The sequence below is a fragment of the Uloborus diversus genome, chromosome 1 (genome assembly GCF_026930045.1).
Source record: "Uloborus diversus isolate 005 chromosome 1, Udiv.v.3.1, whole genome shotgun sequence".
NCBI classification, from domain to species: domain Eukaryota; kingdom Metazoa; phylum Arthropoda; class Arachnida; order Araneae; family Uloboridae; genus Uloborus; species Uloborus diversus.
Window position 1 is genome coordinate 211,662,200 of NC_072731.1, and position 18,696 is coordinate 211,680,895.

The window sequence follows — 18,696 nt, forward strand, 5'->3', positions numbered from 1 at the left end:
GCAAAGAATCAGTTTGTAGCACGGAGGTGTGCACCTTTAAGCGATTTTTCAAAAATTCGATTTTGTTCTTTTTCTATTCCAATTTTAAGAACATTTTCTCAAGCGAAATTATCATAAGATGGACGACTAAACTACCAAGTTATCATAATGTGGAACCGTAACATGGGCAAGCCAATTGGCGAGAAATTCATCATGCATTATTTGTAAATATACAGGGGAACCAAAATACCTTTTAATTTTCTACTACGGGCAAAGCCATGCGGGAGCCACTAGACAAGCGCCTGTCCGAGAGATAAGAAATAGCCAAAAAAAAAAATTTTCTACTCGCATTTACTATTCTGCTTCTGTATGTGCATTTAAACTATGATTTTTGTATATATTTATCCAAGGGCATTCTTCGTATACTTATTTTTTGCCTGTTTCACGTATCAACTAGTAACTCAAGCAAAACTATTAATGCAAATTCCGTAGCATAATATTCCACATAATACAAAATGCGAATTCCATAAAGTTGAGCAAAGCTAAACCAACGCTGCTTGAAAGTAACTACTAGATGTCAAGACGCAAATTTAATCAATTTTTTTCCCCCCAGGTTTTCCCCAAAGAATTCCCCTCAAAATCCATTTCCCCAGAAAGCACCAGATTTCCCCAAAATGGGGAAATTTCCCCCAATCTGGCAACACTGTTTTCCAATCACATGGCTGTATAACCCTCTTTTTAAATTTGGCTTTTAGAGTAATCCAACAGCACTCAAAAAAGAAAGAAAGAAAGAAAGAAATAGGTGTGTTACAAGGTTTCTGGTGTATAGCACTGAAGATCAAGCATACCTACATAGATATGAATGTGTATACAACTAATCTATGAACATTAAAGTCAAGCAGAACATTTGCAATCAGTTTTCAGTTTGTTGCCACTCATATTGTTGAGGACTAACATGAAAAGTCACTAACAAACGAATAACATATTTAGCCTCATATGCTTGAAAAAAATTGCTTATGCCTTTCTTAACAAGCTTTCACTGCAGTTCACAATTTTTACGCAAAGTAACTCTGTCAATTAAACTAAAAGATTAGTTTAATAACACTAGATAAATGACTACTAGATAATGCAATAAGCTTAGAATATGTCAAACATGTTGATCATTACAAAATTTTCTAAACACTCAAAAATCGTTTGACATTTTTATATTATTTGACAGCTTTAAGTATACGTTTAGGAAAAGAAAGAATATTCATCTTACAGTGAGATGACTTTAACACAGCCTAAAAATATCACATTGATTAAAGATGATCCTTGACTGAAGACGAGTGCAAACATGGAAAAAAAAAAAAAAACGGAAGAAACAGGGAATATAAAGGATGATGTCAAGAAAGGGAAGTATGAGAAGATACTAAATTACAGGTCAGGTATTTATCCAGAAAATAACTTTTGTAAAAATGTTAAACTTTGTAATTAATTCTGAAACTTGCTGTTTTTTGAAAAACATGATAGATAAATGAGCATATTAATGAATTCAGGGGTGCCAACCCCCCTAAGATCAAGGGCGCACCCCCCCTAAAAATGAGAAAAATTCCCTCTCAAAACAACCCCCCTAAAAATTTCAATGCCGCAGTCTGCACCATGACCTCCCTAGGTGGGCACCCCTGATGAATTGTAAAACCTTTGGAAAAGTTGATAAATGCATGCCAGCCTTAGCAAAAGTGGGGCCCCGATTGAAAATTTCTGGTGGGACTTTTTTCAGAATGATTGTATTTAATTTGAGACACAAAAGGAATTGAAGTGAATTAAAAAAATGTAAGACATGTTTAACACAGAAATACGTCAAGTAGTTGTATTTAGTGCTTTGACCAAAAAGTTAAATTTCAAATGCTACAAGACTGTGGCATAGAGTAGTCAGGGTGCCCATTGATTCAAAATGTTTAACTGGCCAGATATTTAAAAATTTTTTCCAGAAATTTATTTGACTCAAGTAATTTTGGAAATATATATTTTGCTAACTTTTAACTCCTTATGTTTTTAGCAAATTGAAAGTTAGCTAAAAGCTTCAAGAATCTCCCCCCTACCCCACTGATTGAACTAAAACTAGCTCCACAGTTCCAGATTAAACAACAGTTAAATATTAAATCTGAACTTTTTACTTTTATGCATTTTTTCATCTTGTTCATCATCTAAAGAGAAAATTTTTTTTTTTTTTTTTTTGCTTTTGGTCCCAATTGGGCCCAATCGGCCTAAGGCTGGCTCTGTATATGATGCATTAACATAAATACACATAAAATATTCTCCCAACATAAAACTATGTTTTTAAAAATGATACAATAAGGAATTTTAGGCATTGAAGCGAATTCATAATTTCATACAAAAAAACTACTAAACAAAGATAGAAATGATTCAAAAATGTACATAAACATATAAAATAAAAATTGCAATTTTAGCATCAAATTAGAGATTTAATTAAACTATAAAATGTTTTCGAACGCTTGCTTTGTTAAAACTTGAAGCTATAAAGATTTAAGAATCACACTGACTTGGTTAAATCAAAATAAAAATGAAACTTGATTAGATAGGTAGACAAACTGAACTTCAGCAATTGAATGTGGAGTTTGCTCGTTCAACTAAAGTGTTTCAGCTCTGAAATTTTCATGAACTTCACAATTGATGTTGAAAATCTTGTCCAGAAGGCACTCAATGATGACATCTTTATTGAGCCTCACAAACTTTGTCATTTCTACCAACAGCTTATCAGTATCTTTCTCTATTTTTTGAAGAGCACTTTCCTGAGACCCTAAATACTGAGAAAGGTACACAAGTTAAGAAATGTTATCAAGTGAACAGAGACAACACTAATAGATTTATAAAGAAAAACAAACATAATTTCATTATGCAATACACCAATAGCACGCTTATCCTTATCCTTGGCTCAACATTGTGCATAGGTGGCTGATGCGCAAAAAAAGTGGGGCATCAAAAGAGGTGTGGTGGTTGGGAGCGGTATCCCAAAAGTTGGTTTTCCCTTCCTGTTTACGTTAAATTGAGCTATATTGTTTTATTCGATTTTCACATTACTGATTAAGTGATCTTTGAAAAATGTGGAATGTGCCATAGGAAATCGGGGCAAATGACCACCCTTCATGGGCGCCCATATAGGGGGGCAAGTAGGGGGCTCAAGCCCCCCCCTTAGAAATTAGAACTTCCTTGCTTTTATTACTTTTTTTGGGCAAAAATGTAAAAAAAATTCTTCTCCAGCCATTAATGAATAAGTTATTAAAAATGTCAAATTTTAATAACTCTAATCTGTACTGAAATCGGTTTCCATGGGTGAAAATATCCTGCTAAACCATGGAGAAAATATAAGAGCCTCCTTAAAATTTTGCACATGGGCGCCCATGCCCCCTGCGAATTAAAAGTTAGTCTTATGCAATTGTGTAAGAAAAGTCCTCAAAATAAATCAATCTACTTGTAAAAAAATCATTTTTTAATTAATCATTAATTTTCAACTCTAAAAAGTGAGGCACAAGAACATTTTATTCTTGAAAGTGAGAGGGGGGCTGCCACCCTTGCCCTCCTGTATGAGTCGCCTATGACTTAATGCTTAAAAATAATTTCAATAGTTTACAAAAGGTTCTTATATTTCTAAGTATATTGTTTCCCTATTCATTTTTAGGAGAGTGTTGGCCCTATCAAAAAGGCAACCATTGATGCACCTTGCCCCTTTGAAGTTATCAACCCTTGGTCCCAAAAGTACATCTTTAGTTTTAAAGGGCAAAAATTTCGGCAAGTCTGATCCTTATAAATATGAAACTTCTTCATTTCTCTCGTCCACTAGAATGATGTGGGAAGACAATAATCACATATTGGTACCAATGTAATTTCAAATGCATGACCATGGACAAATAGCATCTGCTAATGTAAATTCATTAAGAAATAGTTTCTGAATATTAAAAAAAAATTAATAAAATAAAATAATAATAAAATAAAACCTATAATACTCTAGGACTTTCTTAAACATGAGTCATTCTGTAGTCTAAGCAATAGCCATGCTTAAAAAGATGAGGATTAACACACCTAGACATTAGAAAATTATAAATAAATTTATTAAAAGCTCAACAAATGCTATGGGTTACTTGCTGATCTAGTTTTTGTGTTGAATTAACATGCTTTGAAAGATATGTAGGTCCTTATTCAAAGTAAATTATTATACTGTCACACTTGTTTATTATAAAGCCATAAAGAACAAAGAGGGAGGGGAGATATTTGGACAGCACAGTTTTCCAAAGCTTAAAAAAGGTGAAAATTATGGAAAAATTATACTTCAATGGTAGTATTATGAACCATTTCCCAAGAAAATTTGAAGCAATTGGCAGAAGAAATTCCCCAGTTATGTCAAGCAAGCGGTTTTGAAAGATAAAGGAAATTTATGATGGATTTGTTTGAATGCAAATTAATGGATCTTTATAGAACATAATGAAAATTTAAAATTCTAAAGTAAATGGCATGTTTATAAAATATAATGATTTATTAATTAGATCTGCAAAAAAAAAAAAAAAAAAAAAAAAAAAAAAAAACTAGGCTAGGATGCTGGGTTTCACAAAACATTATAAACATTTAGCAATGGGGCAGAGTTGGACACTGTTTTAGGGGCACATATGGGGTGGAAATGTGTCCTTAATGTTTTATATTTATAAGAAATGTTAGCTTTAAACTTCATAAAATCTTGTCAAATTGGTACAATATGGCCTGTCTTATGTTCAAGCGAGAATGCTTACCTATAATTATGCAGAAGCTTTAGATAAAAAGTTTCCTAATGCTTGGAGAAATAATAGAATGGTTGATATCAAATTATGGAAAAAGACAAACAGCTACTACATGAAGCAATGCCCAAACTTTTCTTTTTCAAAACCAGAAAATAAAAGTTTAGCTAGAGCCTTTAACATAGAAAATATTAGTAGATTAAAAAAAAAATGTGCAAATGTTATGGCATGAAACAAGTTCATTCCAAGCAGATTTCTAAATTTTGACTAGTCAGGAATCCTAACATTCCTACTCAGTCCAAAAGTAATTTTTTCAGCAAAAAAGTTTAGTCAAGCACTTTTGGGAAAATGAAGAGAGCTTAAAATGTATGTGAATTCAAATCCTTGCCATTGCAATTATTAATAGGGGGATATTGGGTACGTTGGACTTTGTGGTACGTTAGACTGGTCTCAATTATTTTAATACGATTAATATTTTTTATTTTATTTTATGACCAACAAATAGCACCTATGATCCCACAAATCCTATAATGAAATCACATGGTAGTTATATTGAACAAATTTTACTCCAGAAAGTGTTATATCAGTAGTCCTGAGTAATTTTCAGAAAACTTTTTTTTCTTTAACGGGTCATTCCATATCAAATCAACCAATAAAAAATACATTTTGAAGGTCAATGTTTTGGATTGTTATGATTTTTTGTCTGTTTATTATACTTACCTCCAGGATGAAAAAAACTGAAGTTTCAAATTTTTTCAACAATTCTTTGCAAAGTTATGCATTTTTTAAATTTTGGAGGAATTTGAAATTTTGCATTGATTAAAATCTTAAGATGGCTATTATTAGAGTACTATTTGACTTAGAAGTCTACCATTGGTGCTGTTTTGTTCAGTCTTTTATGAGGTTTTCAAAAATATATAACAAAGCCCAGTTGCTAAAAAAAATGTTTTTATAATTTTTTTAATAAAAAAGTTTTTTTTAATTTGTAAAAATTCAAAATCGAAATTTTTAATTTTCTTGAAAAAAATATATGTTACTTAGCCTTTTGTTAGCAACATTTGTTCAAAATTTCAAGATGGCATTCTTTTGGTATCATGCAGAAATTTTTTTTTTTCCTCTTTCAACAGTGCTTTAATGGGTCATTCATGTCAAATCAACCAATAAAAAATAAATTTTTAAGGTCAATATTTTAGAATGTAATGATTTTTAATCTGTCTATGATACACACCTCCATGATGACAAATCTGAAGTTTCAAATTTTTTCAACAATTCTCTCCAAAGTTATAAATTTTTTTAAATCTGAAAGCATCATACATTTTACATCTTTTAGTAATCTTTAAAAGGCTATTATCAAAGAACTAATTGACTTAAAAGATTAAAACTTGTGCTGTTTTGTTCAGTATTTTAAGAGGTTTTAAAAAATATATAACAAAGCCTAGCTCCAAAAAAAAAAAAAAAAATCATTTATTTAAAAAAAAAATTTTTTTGTAAAAATAAAAATAAAATTTTTTAATTTTCTTGGAAAAAAAAAAAAAAAAAAACAAGGTACTTAGGCTTCTTTAAGCAACATAAATTCAAAATTTCATGATGGCATTTTTGTGGTATCACGGAGAAAAAAAAATTTCTCTTTCAAACAGTTGCTTCAATTTTATTTGTAAAAAACATTTGTTCTAATGGAAAGTAGTTAAAGTTTAAATCGGGACTATTGCGCAGAAAAACAAGTACTTGGCAGTATTGCAAGCATATTAACAAGTTCAAACAATTTTTTTGGTGAAAAAATATTTATTATTGAATAAAAAATCTAAATTTTATTTAAATTTGAAAACTTCAATTTAAAAGTTACTGAAGCTTTTTTAGCCATATTTTAAAAGCAAATTTAAGTTTTATTTATATATATAATTTAATTGCTACAATATAAAATTTAATATTTTTTTAAGCCCATTAAGAAGCAGTTTGAGATGTGTGTAACTCACTTTGCTACTATAGAACTCAATTTGTAAGTCCTAGTATAGATATACTTTCTTCTTATGTAAGATTTCAGTTGCTTTTCCCATCTCCTCTTTCGAGACTAGGTATGTTCTGCTTGTAGCAGTGACAGGATGTAATTTGCACAGAACAAAATTTTTAGAAAAGGTCAAAATGTCTGCTTTTCTTGGATAAATGAATGATGATGATGGTTCGCAAGAATGAAGGAAAGAAACCTGGATTTCTTCTTCTACCTGATCTTTTGAAATTACATATCCTATCCACCATTTGCTGTCATAGGCACAAGCAATATAGCCCACAATTTCTTCAAACTTTACATCCCCATTATGAGGGCTCATGAACTCGGGATCCTCTGTACTAGAGCCTGGTTTTGGATCTTTGCTGAACTCACTCATAGCATCATCGGTTTCAGGAACTGAAGAATGTTTTTGCTTACTTAATTGTATGCGACAAGCAGTACAAATTTTCATTCCTTCTTCAATGCCATATGTTAGTATTGTCATCCACAAGCTTGCAGTTCTTAGATCTTTTTTCACCCAATGTCCTTCCTTTTTAAATGGATTGCAGCAAAATATGCTCCATTGTTTATCCATTTTCAACTGAAAGTTGGCTCTTAACAACAAAAATATGCATACATTTAACATTAAAATAACAATAAAACTTGGAAAAAAATTTCTCAAAGAAAGCAAGCAGTAAAATTTAGAATGCCACTGTCCAAGAACATACAAAGTATTGAAGATTTCATTGCCTCTGTAGTGGGGGAGAAAGCCTAAGGGTTCGTTACAGCAGGCAGCTGATGAGTAAGAGTGGCTACTTAGGGGATGGGTAGCAGGGATGTAGGTGCTGAAGCATGACTCATGATGGTCAAGCTCTTGTACTGTATCAATCCATGAATATAGGATTGAAAAAATGTTGATTGGAGACCTTTGCTTTACTGAATTATTTCAACATTTTCGATTACGGACCATTTGCCATCGATAAGTAGACTAATATATTTTCAGTTAGTAAATTTTAATTCTTGTCTATTTAAAAAAACCTGCATATATATATATATATATATTTCTGTATAAATAAACATCTATATATATATATATAAAGGAATCAAGCCAAGGGTGCCAATAACACCTCCTCAAATACTGTACAGCCCCCCTCCCCCCCACAGGGATGAAACCTCTTTACAGAGAAAAATGCCCCTTAAACATCCCCTTAAAAATCTTAATGGCACAGTCTTTGCCATCCCTCCAACCCCTTTGGATGATCCAGCTGGTCAAGCAGTATGAATTGTTACATGAGTAAAGATGTTGAAAGAGGAAATATTTTTTTTCTTATGATACCACAATAATGCCATCATGAAATTTTGCATAAATGTTGCTAAAGTAAGATTTAATAACATAAATTTTCAAAAAAATTTTAAATTTCGATTTTGAGTTTTTTTTAATTAAAAAATTTTTTTTTTCAAAAAAATGTTAAAAAAAAGAAAAAGGAAGAACTAGGTCATGTCATATATTTTATAAAACCTTATTAAATACAGAACAAAACACTACCAATTTTAACTCTTTGAGTCAAATAGTTTTTTAATTACGGCCGTTTAAAGAAAACATGTCAGGAAAAATTTTCAACTTCATCAAAACTTCATAATATTATAACTCGAAAACAAATGAGTGAAAAAATCCAAAACTTTGTATATTTTCTCTGTTGTGGTAATTCTCCATTGGAACAAAAAATGAGCAAAATCTAAAGACATGACGTTTTGACCATTGGTTGATTTGATATGGAATTACCCTAACGGCTTTCATCAAGATTGAAGGAAAAAAATTAAAATCTTTTCTTAAAGTAAGTTTCTTTAGTTCATATTAATTGGCAATTTTTTCATTTTTTGTCAAAAAGAAAAACAAATATGACGGCACTTTTTCAGACCAAGAACTTGGGGTAGGTTGGTCCCTTCTTTGTGGGGTACGTTACCACACGAACCTACCCCATATAATTTAAAATCTTTTTTTCTTCTCTAAAACCTCAATATTTATAACAATAAGATAAATAAATACCTTTGTGCTGAACAGTAAAGTAAGGTTTTTTTCATTCATTTCATGTTTCAAAATAATAATAAAAACTTAGGGCAAAAAAGCAAAGATATGTATTATAATTATTGAACAAAAGTTATATTAAATTAATTTTACCAAAAGATTTATTTTATATCTGCACTTTTTTACTATTTATCTTTTCAAATATATACTTTTAAATTTTTGCAGACAATTGTTTTCTAAATATGTAATACATGCTATAACAAAATTCCTCTATTAAACAATTTTTTTTTTTTTTTGTGCTAAAAAAAGCATTCTACATAGAAACAAAATAAAACAAATAACTTTGATTTTAGAACACAAAGATATGCTATCTTAAAGCTGTCAATTTTATTTTACTTTTTCTATGAAATATATAGTATTAGTATGACAGGATTTTTTATTTTTTTAATTTTTTGTTGCTGCTGTTTAATGCAATGCAATGAAGAAAAAAAGAGTTTCCCTCATAGCAAATATAGATGTAACTTTGCACAAAAGTAACATATGAATTATCCTTCCAAACCCAGCCCAATAAAAGTGCTACTTTCAAAGCTCAAGAAGGAGCACTTTTACACCCCAGATATCATTTAATGCATCTTTAACTTTAATCTGCATTAATTGTCTCATAAGTATCCAATAATTGATTTTTCTTTTGATTTTTAAAAAATAATTGTGTACTAATGGTGAATGCTTACTGCCGTTTTAAATAAAGATGATTTATCAATTAAATCAATTTAATATGTTATTTTAAACTTTATATTTTGCACTCTACACACAAAAGAGAATAAGGTAGGAAACACATTTAAAACAATAAAATGTTATTTGAGTTATGCGGTCCAACGTGCCCCACCAGGCGGACCAACGTATCCCACCTGTGAGGTATGTTGGGCCACTTTACGAGGTTCCGTTCAAAAATTAATATAAAAGAAGTTTATCAATTCAACAATTCCAAAAAATATGCGGTGTTCAGAAATGTTTAGTGAAACTTATTGTAGAAAATCGATCAGCTCATTAAATTTTTTAATGAGACAAAAAATGATAAGTGAAAAAGCGGACTAATGTGCCCATCCTCTCTTTACTGATTTTACCTTGACCATTTCATATGTTATCGTGTTTTCAACATAATTTTCTGCTGGTCCATAAAAAAGGCTAGTATGCTTATAAAGTTAAAATATTTCGGATTTCATGTTATCCTTTTACAGAAAGTCCGCTAAATATGTTTTTCTACAAACAGATCAATATAATTTTTCATCTACAAGACTCACACACTTTTTTTAAAACTTCTATTTTTTTAGGATAAATTTGTTTTATAGCAGTTTGAAGCCACTCTAGAATATTTTTTTGTTTTATTTAATTATTCTTCGTCTGCAAAAGGGGTTGAAGGACTAGAGGTGCCGACTCTCTTGAAAATTTTGCGGAAGTTAGTGATGCAGTTTTGTCTCATCACATCATGAATTCATTCAATGTCAGATTTACTACCCGCTTTCGATGATAATATTGAAGAAATAATTGAGGGTGTTCCCACAGCTGATCAAGCGATCCTAAGCTCAAAAGCTATTTTTATTTGACAATGCCAGTTGAGAAGCAAATTAGTGAAAATTGTTAATACAGATTGTGTCACTTTCAATGCAGTCCTGATTGTATGTTTTCCCACTTGGAGCATTTTTTGTCACTAGTCTGATAGATAACTTAAAATTTGGGTTCTACTGTATTGTTTTATTTACGGTGTACAAATATGCCCCAAGCATGTTCAAACCTACCCCATGTATGGGGGCACATATGGATAACTTGTGTACATGACTTTCTAATTTTGTCAAAACCTTTCAAGAACTTTTTTATGAAACATTTTTCAATGGGGAACTGGGTTTACGTCATGGTGCCCCCTCCAAAAATTATTTCTAGATCTGCCTTTGTTTAAAACTTTTTGAAATGTCTTTCTGCCAAGTAAAATGAGAAAATTTCGAAAATGTGCGACTTATATTTTACTTTGATATTTTTCAAACAGCATGAAACAAATCTTTTTAAATAACTGCATACATGCATTCATATTTAAACTCGATTAAAAACTATAAAATTAAATTCAAGCTTTCCAGAACTACTTACTTTAGCTTCGTATTCCTTGAATTCCTTCTCTTTCTCTGCACGAAAAGCTCCAATTTCCAATTGTGCTTCCTCTTTTGCTTGCTTCAGACGAATATTTTTACCTGAAAATCGTAAACTTGAACTTCAATTAAAAGTTAATGTAATTAAATATTTTCATTGGTTGTAAGTTTCCCTACCATGCGAATATTCAAAATTGAAACTTGCAAATGAGAACTATTTTCAAGTATTGTTTCGGCTTAAAGAGATTCTAAAATATATTAAAAAATCATTACGACAGCTTAATTATGCGAAGTTGTTCGAAGGAGAGGCAGTTTTTACGTGTCTTACCCTCTCCAAATTTTGAATCCACCCATGAACTATTACCATTTCTAGCATATTCAGAGCTTTAAAGTCAAAAGCTCTGAAGTTGAAAATCATTTGAAAAAAAAAAAAATCATAAATGTTACTGAAGCTTGAAAAGATGAATTTTCAACCCTGTAAGTTTCGTATTAAGAACACATATATGTTTACAAAGCATTATTCAAATAACTTTCGAAAACACAATCTTACGCTTCCGAGCTTGCTCAATTTTTTCTGCTGCTCTTTTCTCGGCAATCAATAATTGCTTAATCGATTCGGAATCGTGAGTAAACATTTTAAATAATAACTTAAAAAATCCCTGCGATAAAATTCTCTCGAAACTTTAGAAAGAGAAAGCAGACAATCATATGATGGCGGACATTAATTACAGCTAAATCCTGGCGATTTTTACAGGGAAATTTACGGCAACCTTGACATTTGGCGACGCAATGGTTTGGCGCGCGAACAAACGGTAGATAGATACACGAGGGGTCCTGAGGATTTAGGTGATTGTGAGGTACGTTTTAATGATTAATTTGAATTTATGTTTCACAAAAACACAAATTAACTCTTGAAATTAGTAATGTTGCAAGTTTCATTTGTTATTTCAACGAATATTTATTCAAAAACAACCTAATGTCTTGCAAAATGGTTTCGCTCGATCTTGCATGTCATAAATGTGATTTGATGTCAATAACATGTTACAATGTATTTAATATTGAGCTATTGAGATGAAATGATTAATTTATGTATTTCTCTTTCTTCAAAATGATCTCGTAATGGTTTGGCGCTCGTGAACATGAGAACAAAGAGGATTTTGCTTTGATTCGTAAAGGAAACAAACAATGGTACAATTTTATACATATTTTAATTAAAGCATAAGTAAACTTAGATAACGGTTTGTAATTCAGTGTAGATTTCATATTAAATCAACTAATTTCTAAAGAAATGCATCTTAATAGTATCTTACAAAACGGTTTCGCTCAATGATGAACGTCGTTATTATGGATATGAAGTAAATAAGGATTTGATTTCAATAATTTCTTGCTATGGACTTAATACTTTGCTCGTTAGACGAAATGAGATTTCTCTGTTAACTAATAACTATTTCTGCAATAGTTATTATATTTAGCTTATAGTGTGTCTGTTTCATTTGAGTAAAATTGCAAAGTTACAGACAGGAGCAAAATGGTATTTTCTAGAAGAAAAATAATTTATGCATTTTTCTTTTTCAAAATGCAGGTGCCTATTGACCAAATTATGTTTTTAAACAGGAGTATATTCATCTGATGCAGATTCTTACCTTTTTGAATTATAAAACAGTTATCAAACAATCATTTTTTTCCTTCTAGCTTTTGCTATTTAATAGAATTCTGTGTAACGGAAATCTCAAATTAAATAATTCACTCATCATCCTTTAAAAGATCTGTCAATCATGCTTTTATTGCTGAATTGCTTCATGACTTTCAGAAAAATAACATGCAGATTTGATTTTCTTGCCAGTTCCAGATATTGTCACATGCTTAAGGATAAATACTGAAGTATTTAAATCAAAGTATCATGTGGGGTGCAGTAGCTGTGAGCAGCAACAAACGCTCCAGGTTAAAGTGCTTATATGTTGAGGATTTTTACTGCTTGATATTTGTTTTTATTCTTGAGATTTTTTCTCCATACGTAGAAAGATGTCCAATCTATTTTAATTTATTACAGTTCTACTTTTTGAAACTATTCTATATTGTTTATCTGTTTAATTATTCCTAGACTTATGAAACTTGATCCTCAACTTGAATTGGTTTTGTATCATACTATAATTTGAGAATTGGTTTTGTATCATACTATAATTTGAGAAATTTTTCCTGTAATAAGCAGGTCGTGCATTCAATTCTTGATGTAATATTATGAAGCTATCATAGTTGAAGTATATTTTTTTATAATAGATGGTCACACCTTAGTGTAATAGACAACAAAAAAAAAGTTAAAGAGAATAAGCTATTGATAACAGCTAGTTTATTATTGTACCTGTTGAAGAATGTTTTAATTAATAACATGTTGAGAAGCAAAATATATTAATTATTTTCTGAATAGGATGGATACCTATTTAGAACTATTGTATGCTATTCCATTATCATTGTTATAGTGTTGCATTCAAATTTTAAATTAAGTTTTTCCTCCCCAGAGTCTAAAAACTGTTTCTGGTGTCCAGTTGCAGAGGCTGAAAATTCCTGACTGAGTGGCACATAGTAGAGGGAATTGGTTTCATTTGCTGCCGTTTCCTCTGCTTATGCTTTTCGGTTTTTTCCGAGCTTGAAGAGTAATTACTGAATCAATGGAAGTGTGGGTATGTTTGATCTTTAAAATTGTTACTTTCTTATGGATGCTATTCTCTATCGTTAATCTGTGTAATTGGAAACTTGGATTACTCCCAGACTGTTATTAAACTTGATTCTCAAATTGAATTGGTTTTGTGCCATACTATATTTAGAGAATTTTCTTGTAATACACAGGCAATGCATTTAATTCTTGAACAATCTTTCGTATGAATGTGTCTTACTTCTATTCTTGATATAATCTATATTATGAAGCAATCATAGCTAAGTAAATTTTTTATATAATACATGGTTACACCTTGGTGTAATATATGACAAAAAAAGTAATAGCAAATAAGCTATTGATAACAGCTATTTTATTATTGTACCTATTGACGAAATATTTTAATTACAAACATGTTGAGAAATAAAATATATTATTTTTCTGAACAGGATGAAAAACAGGATTGTGTCCATTAGCATTGCATAATATTGTTGCTTTTAAATTAAGTTGTTTTTTCTTCCCAGAGTTCAAGAACTATTTCAGGCGTCCAGTTGCAGAGGCTGGAAATTCCCGACTGAATGGCACATTGTAGAGGGAATTGGCTTCGTTTGCTGCCATTAACTCTGCTTGTGCTTTTCGGTTTTTTCCTAGCCTGAAGAGTAGCTACTGAATCAACTGAAGAATGGGATTCTCTCTCTCTCAACACTCCAGGGTCATACTTACTACAACATGGAGATTAACCAGTTGGATGAGGCCTTGAAGACAGTTCTGGTTTTTTGATTCAGACCAGGAGCCAAGCAACCCCTGATCCAGCAGTCCCAAAAGTATCAATCTGGCATGGGAACTTGTACTTTAACCATGGATATATTTAACAAGCCGTGGTCACCACTAATCATCACTGAGGTCTTCAATCATCTGGAATAAATCCCGGAACACATTATTTTTTTATTTGTGTTATACAATCAACTCTCAATATCTCAAATATTCCTTGAGGGGCTGTGGTAACTTCCCATAACTTGAAGTTTGAACCAGTCTGAGATTTGAATGTATTATATATTTTCACTAAACATAATGAAGTGTAACCTAAAGTGTGGGGAATTAGTGTCATTGAACCCTTTAATTTCCAATGACTGGCACAACTAAACTTTTTTTGTGTGTGTGTGTGTGTTTTTTTTTATAAATAAGGGTTTTTTTTCTCATATCACTTCTTTAAAAACCTCTCTCTCTCTCACTTTACACAACCTTTATAGAAATGTATAAAGCAATTTTACCTCAGGTGTGGGAGCTTCTTTGAACATCCCATGCTTTGCTCAGTGAGTCATCATCACAAGTAATCCCTTTTCCTTGATACCTCATTGCTATTTTTTTTCATGTCCTGATATCTTACCCAAGGGTGCCTCTAGGGTCAGGGACTCAGCTGCATTCCATGTAGTTTAGTAATCAAAGCTGATGTCATTAACCCACATAATCCCTGATCTGGGCCAAAGGGAAAACCGAAGATTTTTGTATTGCTATACGGTTATCCTAAGGCTTCATGTTAAAAGTAAAGATGCTTTTGAAAAAAATAATGGCATCAACTGCACCACCTGCTTAGCAAGATTAAATCAACTTTATTAAAAGAGTTTTGTTTACAACCATGTATCAAATTTCTGTTTCATTAATCACAAAGTAAAGATTACATATTTTGAAATGTTTTGTTTATAACCATATAAAAAGAGTTTTGTTTATAACCATGTATCAATTATAACCATGTATCAAATTTCTGTTTCATTAATCACAAAGTAAAGATTACATATTTTGAAATGGTGCCTATATTTTTTGTAGCTATAAATAAAATTCTTATATCCAAGTCTATGTGTCTGTATATTTAGTTTTTTCGACTAAATGGTTATATTTTTGCAAACCCTCAAATTTGCTACTTCTGTGTGATAAAGTTACATCAATTTATAAACTTTATTTTTGCTATAAAGAAGAAGCCAGAAAGGGGAGGGACCATTTTAATCAGGTGAAGTCTGGTTGCTAATGTAGCAGATAAGCATTAGTTCAGTTATGTTTGATTAAATATGAGTAGAAGAAATTGTCTCAGACATACAGTTCATCAATTGTTTGTATATTTATATATTACAGAGGATATGTTTCTCTTTTGAAAATAAACACTAATAAAAGGTATAATGAAATATTAATTAGAGAAACTAAGCATCAGTTTCTGACTAATTGATGAGTGGGAGAAATTGTCTCAGTCAGGCAATGTTCATCAAGGACATGCTTATTTATATATTAGAGAGGATATGCTTTTCCCTTTTTTAAATCAATACACGAATTGTAAATAGAGCTCACTCATTTTCGCTTTCTCTGTTGTAATTTCTTAGTTTTCCAGATTTTGTTTATTTTCCAAACACTGGCAGGGTTTAATTTCAAATTAATACTTTTATTGATAAAGACAATGTATAGATTAAAATTAAAAACTGTTGTGTAACATTTGTTTATCACTTCAAATTTTCTGAAAAATTGAAAAAAGTAATATATTTTTATGGCTGTACTAACAAAGGGCATACCACAACTATGGAACCTGGGCCAAATTGAAAATATCAAAAAGAGATTAAAATTCATGATTGATATTTCTAAGTTCCACCAAAATGGAAGGGATCGGTGTAGTACATTCTGTCAAGAGGCCGCAAAATAAAGGATAAAGTATAATATAGTCAAATAGAAATGAAAGAGACTAATTAGTTAACAAATATTTTATTGATTTCCTCCCCCATTTTGGGGATTTATATGTCGTGTATTTTATTCATTTTCTCCCTTATGGAGAGAAAAAATTTTAAATATAAGTTTTTATTTATTTATTTAATTTTTTTTTTTTTTCTAGTGACTCAAGAATATAAATGGAATATCAACGTCATTTTTTTCCTGGTGCGAAGTAGAGATGCGACAATGCATTAGCATATCGGTCAGCGGCCACTTTAACAATTTTTTTCAGCCGATTTTTACCGATTAATCCGCGAAAAGATGCCACGAAGTGCCCACGGTAACATTCGTACACATATATGATCAATAAAGACTGGGATGCCTCGAAAAATTACATTTCTTCTAAGGCTGCCGCGAATTGAAAAAGTTTGGGAACACCTGCGCTATGGGATAGAATCGAAACCAAAAGTGAAACTTTTCGGAAAACGATGGTCCGCGTTTCTATTCCCTAGTTTTGAATATATGAAAAAGAAAAAAAGCTACATTTTAATTTAAAAATGTAGATTTCACATGTTAAGAGCATCTGTTAAATAAGTGGAGACAAAACCAGAAAGTTAGAAAATTTGAAGAGAATGATGAAATTTTTTCAACAAACACTACCTTTATGTTGGTATGATGAATATGATTTTTGAGACTTTGATACTAATTTATATACCTGAAATTATTTTCGTTAGTAAATATTGGGCAAAATTTGACTATATTTAAAATTAAGCTGCCCAGCCACCAGAAAAAATGTCAATGCTTTATTGAAGGTATTTAATAAACTCCTTTTCATAATAATCGAAGCTTTCTTTTTTATTACTAATTTAAAATGGAAATCTTTTCTTAGTTACTCCGTAAAATTACACATACAAATGTCTATGTATGCAGGCGGTCGAGGAGGGGGGCGGGGGAGGGAATAACAGTTGCAATTTGGCCTTGAGCTCACAGATTGGTCCTGTAAATGAGATGCCTGTTCAAAATTTTGTTTTGCGATTTGTTTTCTTTTTTTTTTAACTATGGGATTTTAGGAGTTTAGTAACGAAAATTTTTTCTAGCATTTCATTTGCATTGGGCTGCGAAAAAACAAAGAAATGAATGCACCAAAAAAAAAAAAAAAACTTATCTGATTAAAACAAAAAAAATATCTTCGTACTGAAATGAGAAATTTATATTAAACAAAATATAGAATAAGCAAATTTGCTATCCATTGCAAATTTTATTAAGGAACGGCTCTAGATGGGGACGGGTACCCCCCCCCCATTTGAGCTCAAGAAGAGCAATATGTGACACGACCCCTCCCCCCCTTTCTGAATAACCCCCTCTAAAAGCAGAAGTTGGATCCGCTCTTGATTTATGCATGCTCTGACTGATTCGAGCACTTTATTATGTAAGCATGCATGTATGTGAGTTTGTAGCAATGTGTCTTTTGTCCCAAAGGCCCGCCATTTCAAATTTTCTGGAATGGAGGGAGGGAGATAATGTCCCCAGAAACTTACATCATAAGTGCTCGAATCAGTCAGATTGTGCGCAATGCATCTAATTAAAAAAAAAAAAAAAAAAACCCGCCAAATTCGTACAAAAATGCCCAATTTCAGAAACATTTCAAAAATCCAGGGGGAAAGGGCAATTGAATCCCTGATCACCCATATGACGGGCATGGTTGTATGTGTTGGGGGGGAGGGGTCATGGGACAGAACTGCGCTGCCATTAAAATTTTCTTTACAGGTATTTTGGTTTCGTTCTTGGGGGGGGGGATCTCACTCTTGAAGGAAAGGGCACCCCTGCAGATCATGGAACAAACTTTGCCGTTGATTTTTTTTCGGGGGGTTGAGGAGTATTTAAAGGAGTCTTTTCTCTTTCATTTATGGTGTCTCTTTTTGGGGGGGGGGGACTTTGTACAGATAGCTCCAATGAGTTATTACAGTCCCTGTATGAAAAGTTCATGACCCTATATGACTCTACCATAAGTGTATTAATCAACTAACATATAACCAAATTTCACGGTGAAGTTATAATAAAACAAGTAACTGCATTTAAACTGTGTAACTGTTTGTTTGTTTGTTTCTTATTAGTGCTTGCTTTTCAAACGTGGTACAACTCGATTTTTTAAAAATACTTTTTCATATTTGCCTTTTTTTATGTGACATTAAAAATATTTTTAAATTAATTAAAACGAATTGGATGAATAAAACACAATTTAGGAATGGTTCTTAAGTTCAATTATAAACTAATATATTTAAATCATTAAAAATAAAAAATTGTTTTTGTTAAATGTTTTTTTTTCTTAACTGTACACCATTAATGAAGTAACTTAACTTGATCCGTAACGATTGTATCAAAAGAATTGCTTCATTTTGCTTATCGCCAAATAGGGCGATAAACAAAAGAATCTAGCAACTTTTTTCAAATATGGCGGCTGG

General features: G+C 31.4%; 1 protein-coding gene across 1 annotated transcript; it reads right to left on the reverse strand.

The window, feature by feature from the left end:
• Window positions 1-1,332: 1,332 nt before the first annotated feature.
• On the reverse strand, window positions 1,333-11,592 carry LOC129224705 (V-type proton ATPase subunit G-like). The gene is made up of 3 exons (XM_054859258.1): window positions 11,447-11,592; window positions 10,898-10,998; window positions 1,333-2,789 (listed from the first exon to the last, which is right to left on the reverse strand). The coding sequence occupies exons 1-3, from the start codon at window positions 11,529-11,531 to the stop codon at window positions 2,613-2,615; spliced, it is 363 nt and encodes a 120-aa protein (XP_054715233.1). The 5' UTR covers window positions 11,532-11,592; the 3' UTR covers window positions 1,333-2,612.
• Between the last annotated feature and the right edge of the window lie 7,104 nt (window positions 11,593-18,696).

Coding starts and splice junctions, on each gene's coding strand:
- LOC129224705 (XM_054859258.1), bottom strand. CDS start 11,531: ATGTTTACTCACGATTCCGAATCGATTAAGCAATTATTGATTGCCGAG. Junction 10,999..11,446: donor AATTGAGCAAGCTCGGAAGC/GTAAGATTGTGT, acceptor TACGATTTTCAG/GTAAAAATATTCGTCTGAAG. Junction 2,790..10,897: donor TCAAGGAATACGAAGCTAAA/GTAAGTAGTTCT, acceptor TACCTTTCTCAG/TATTTAGGGTCTCAGGAAAG.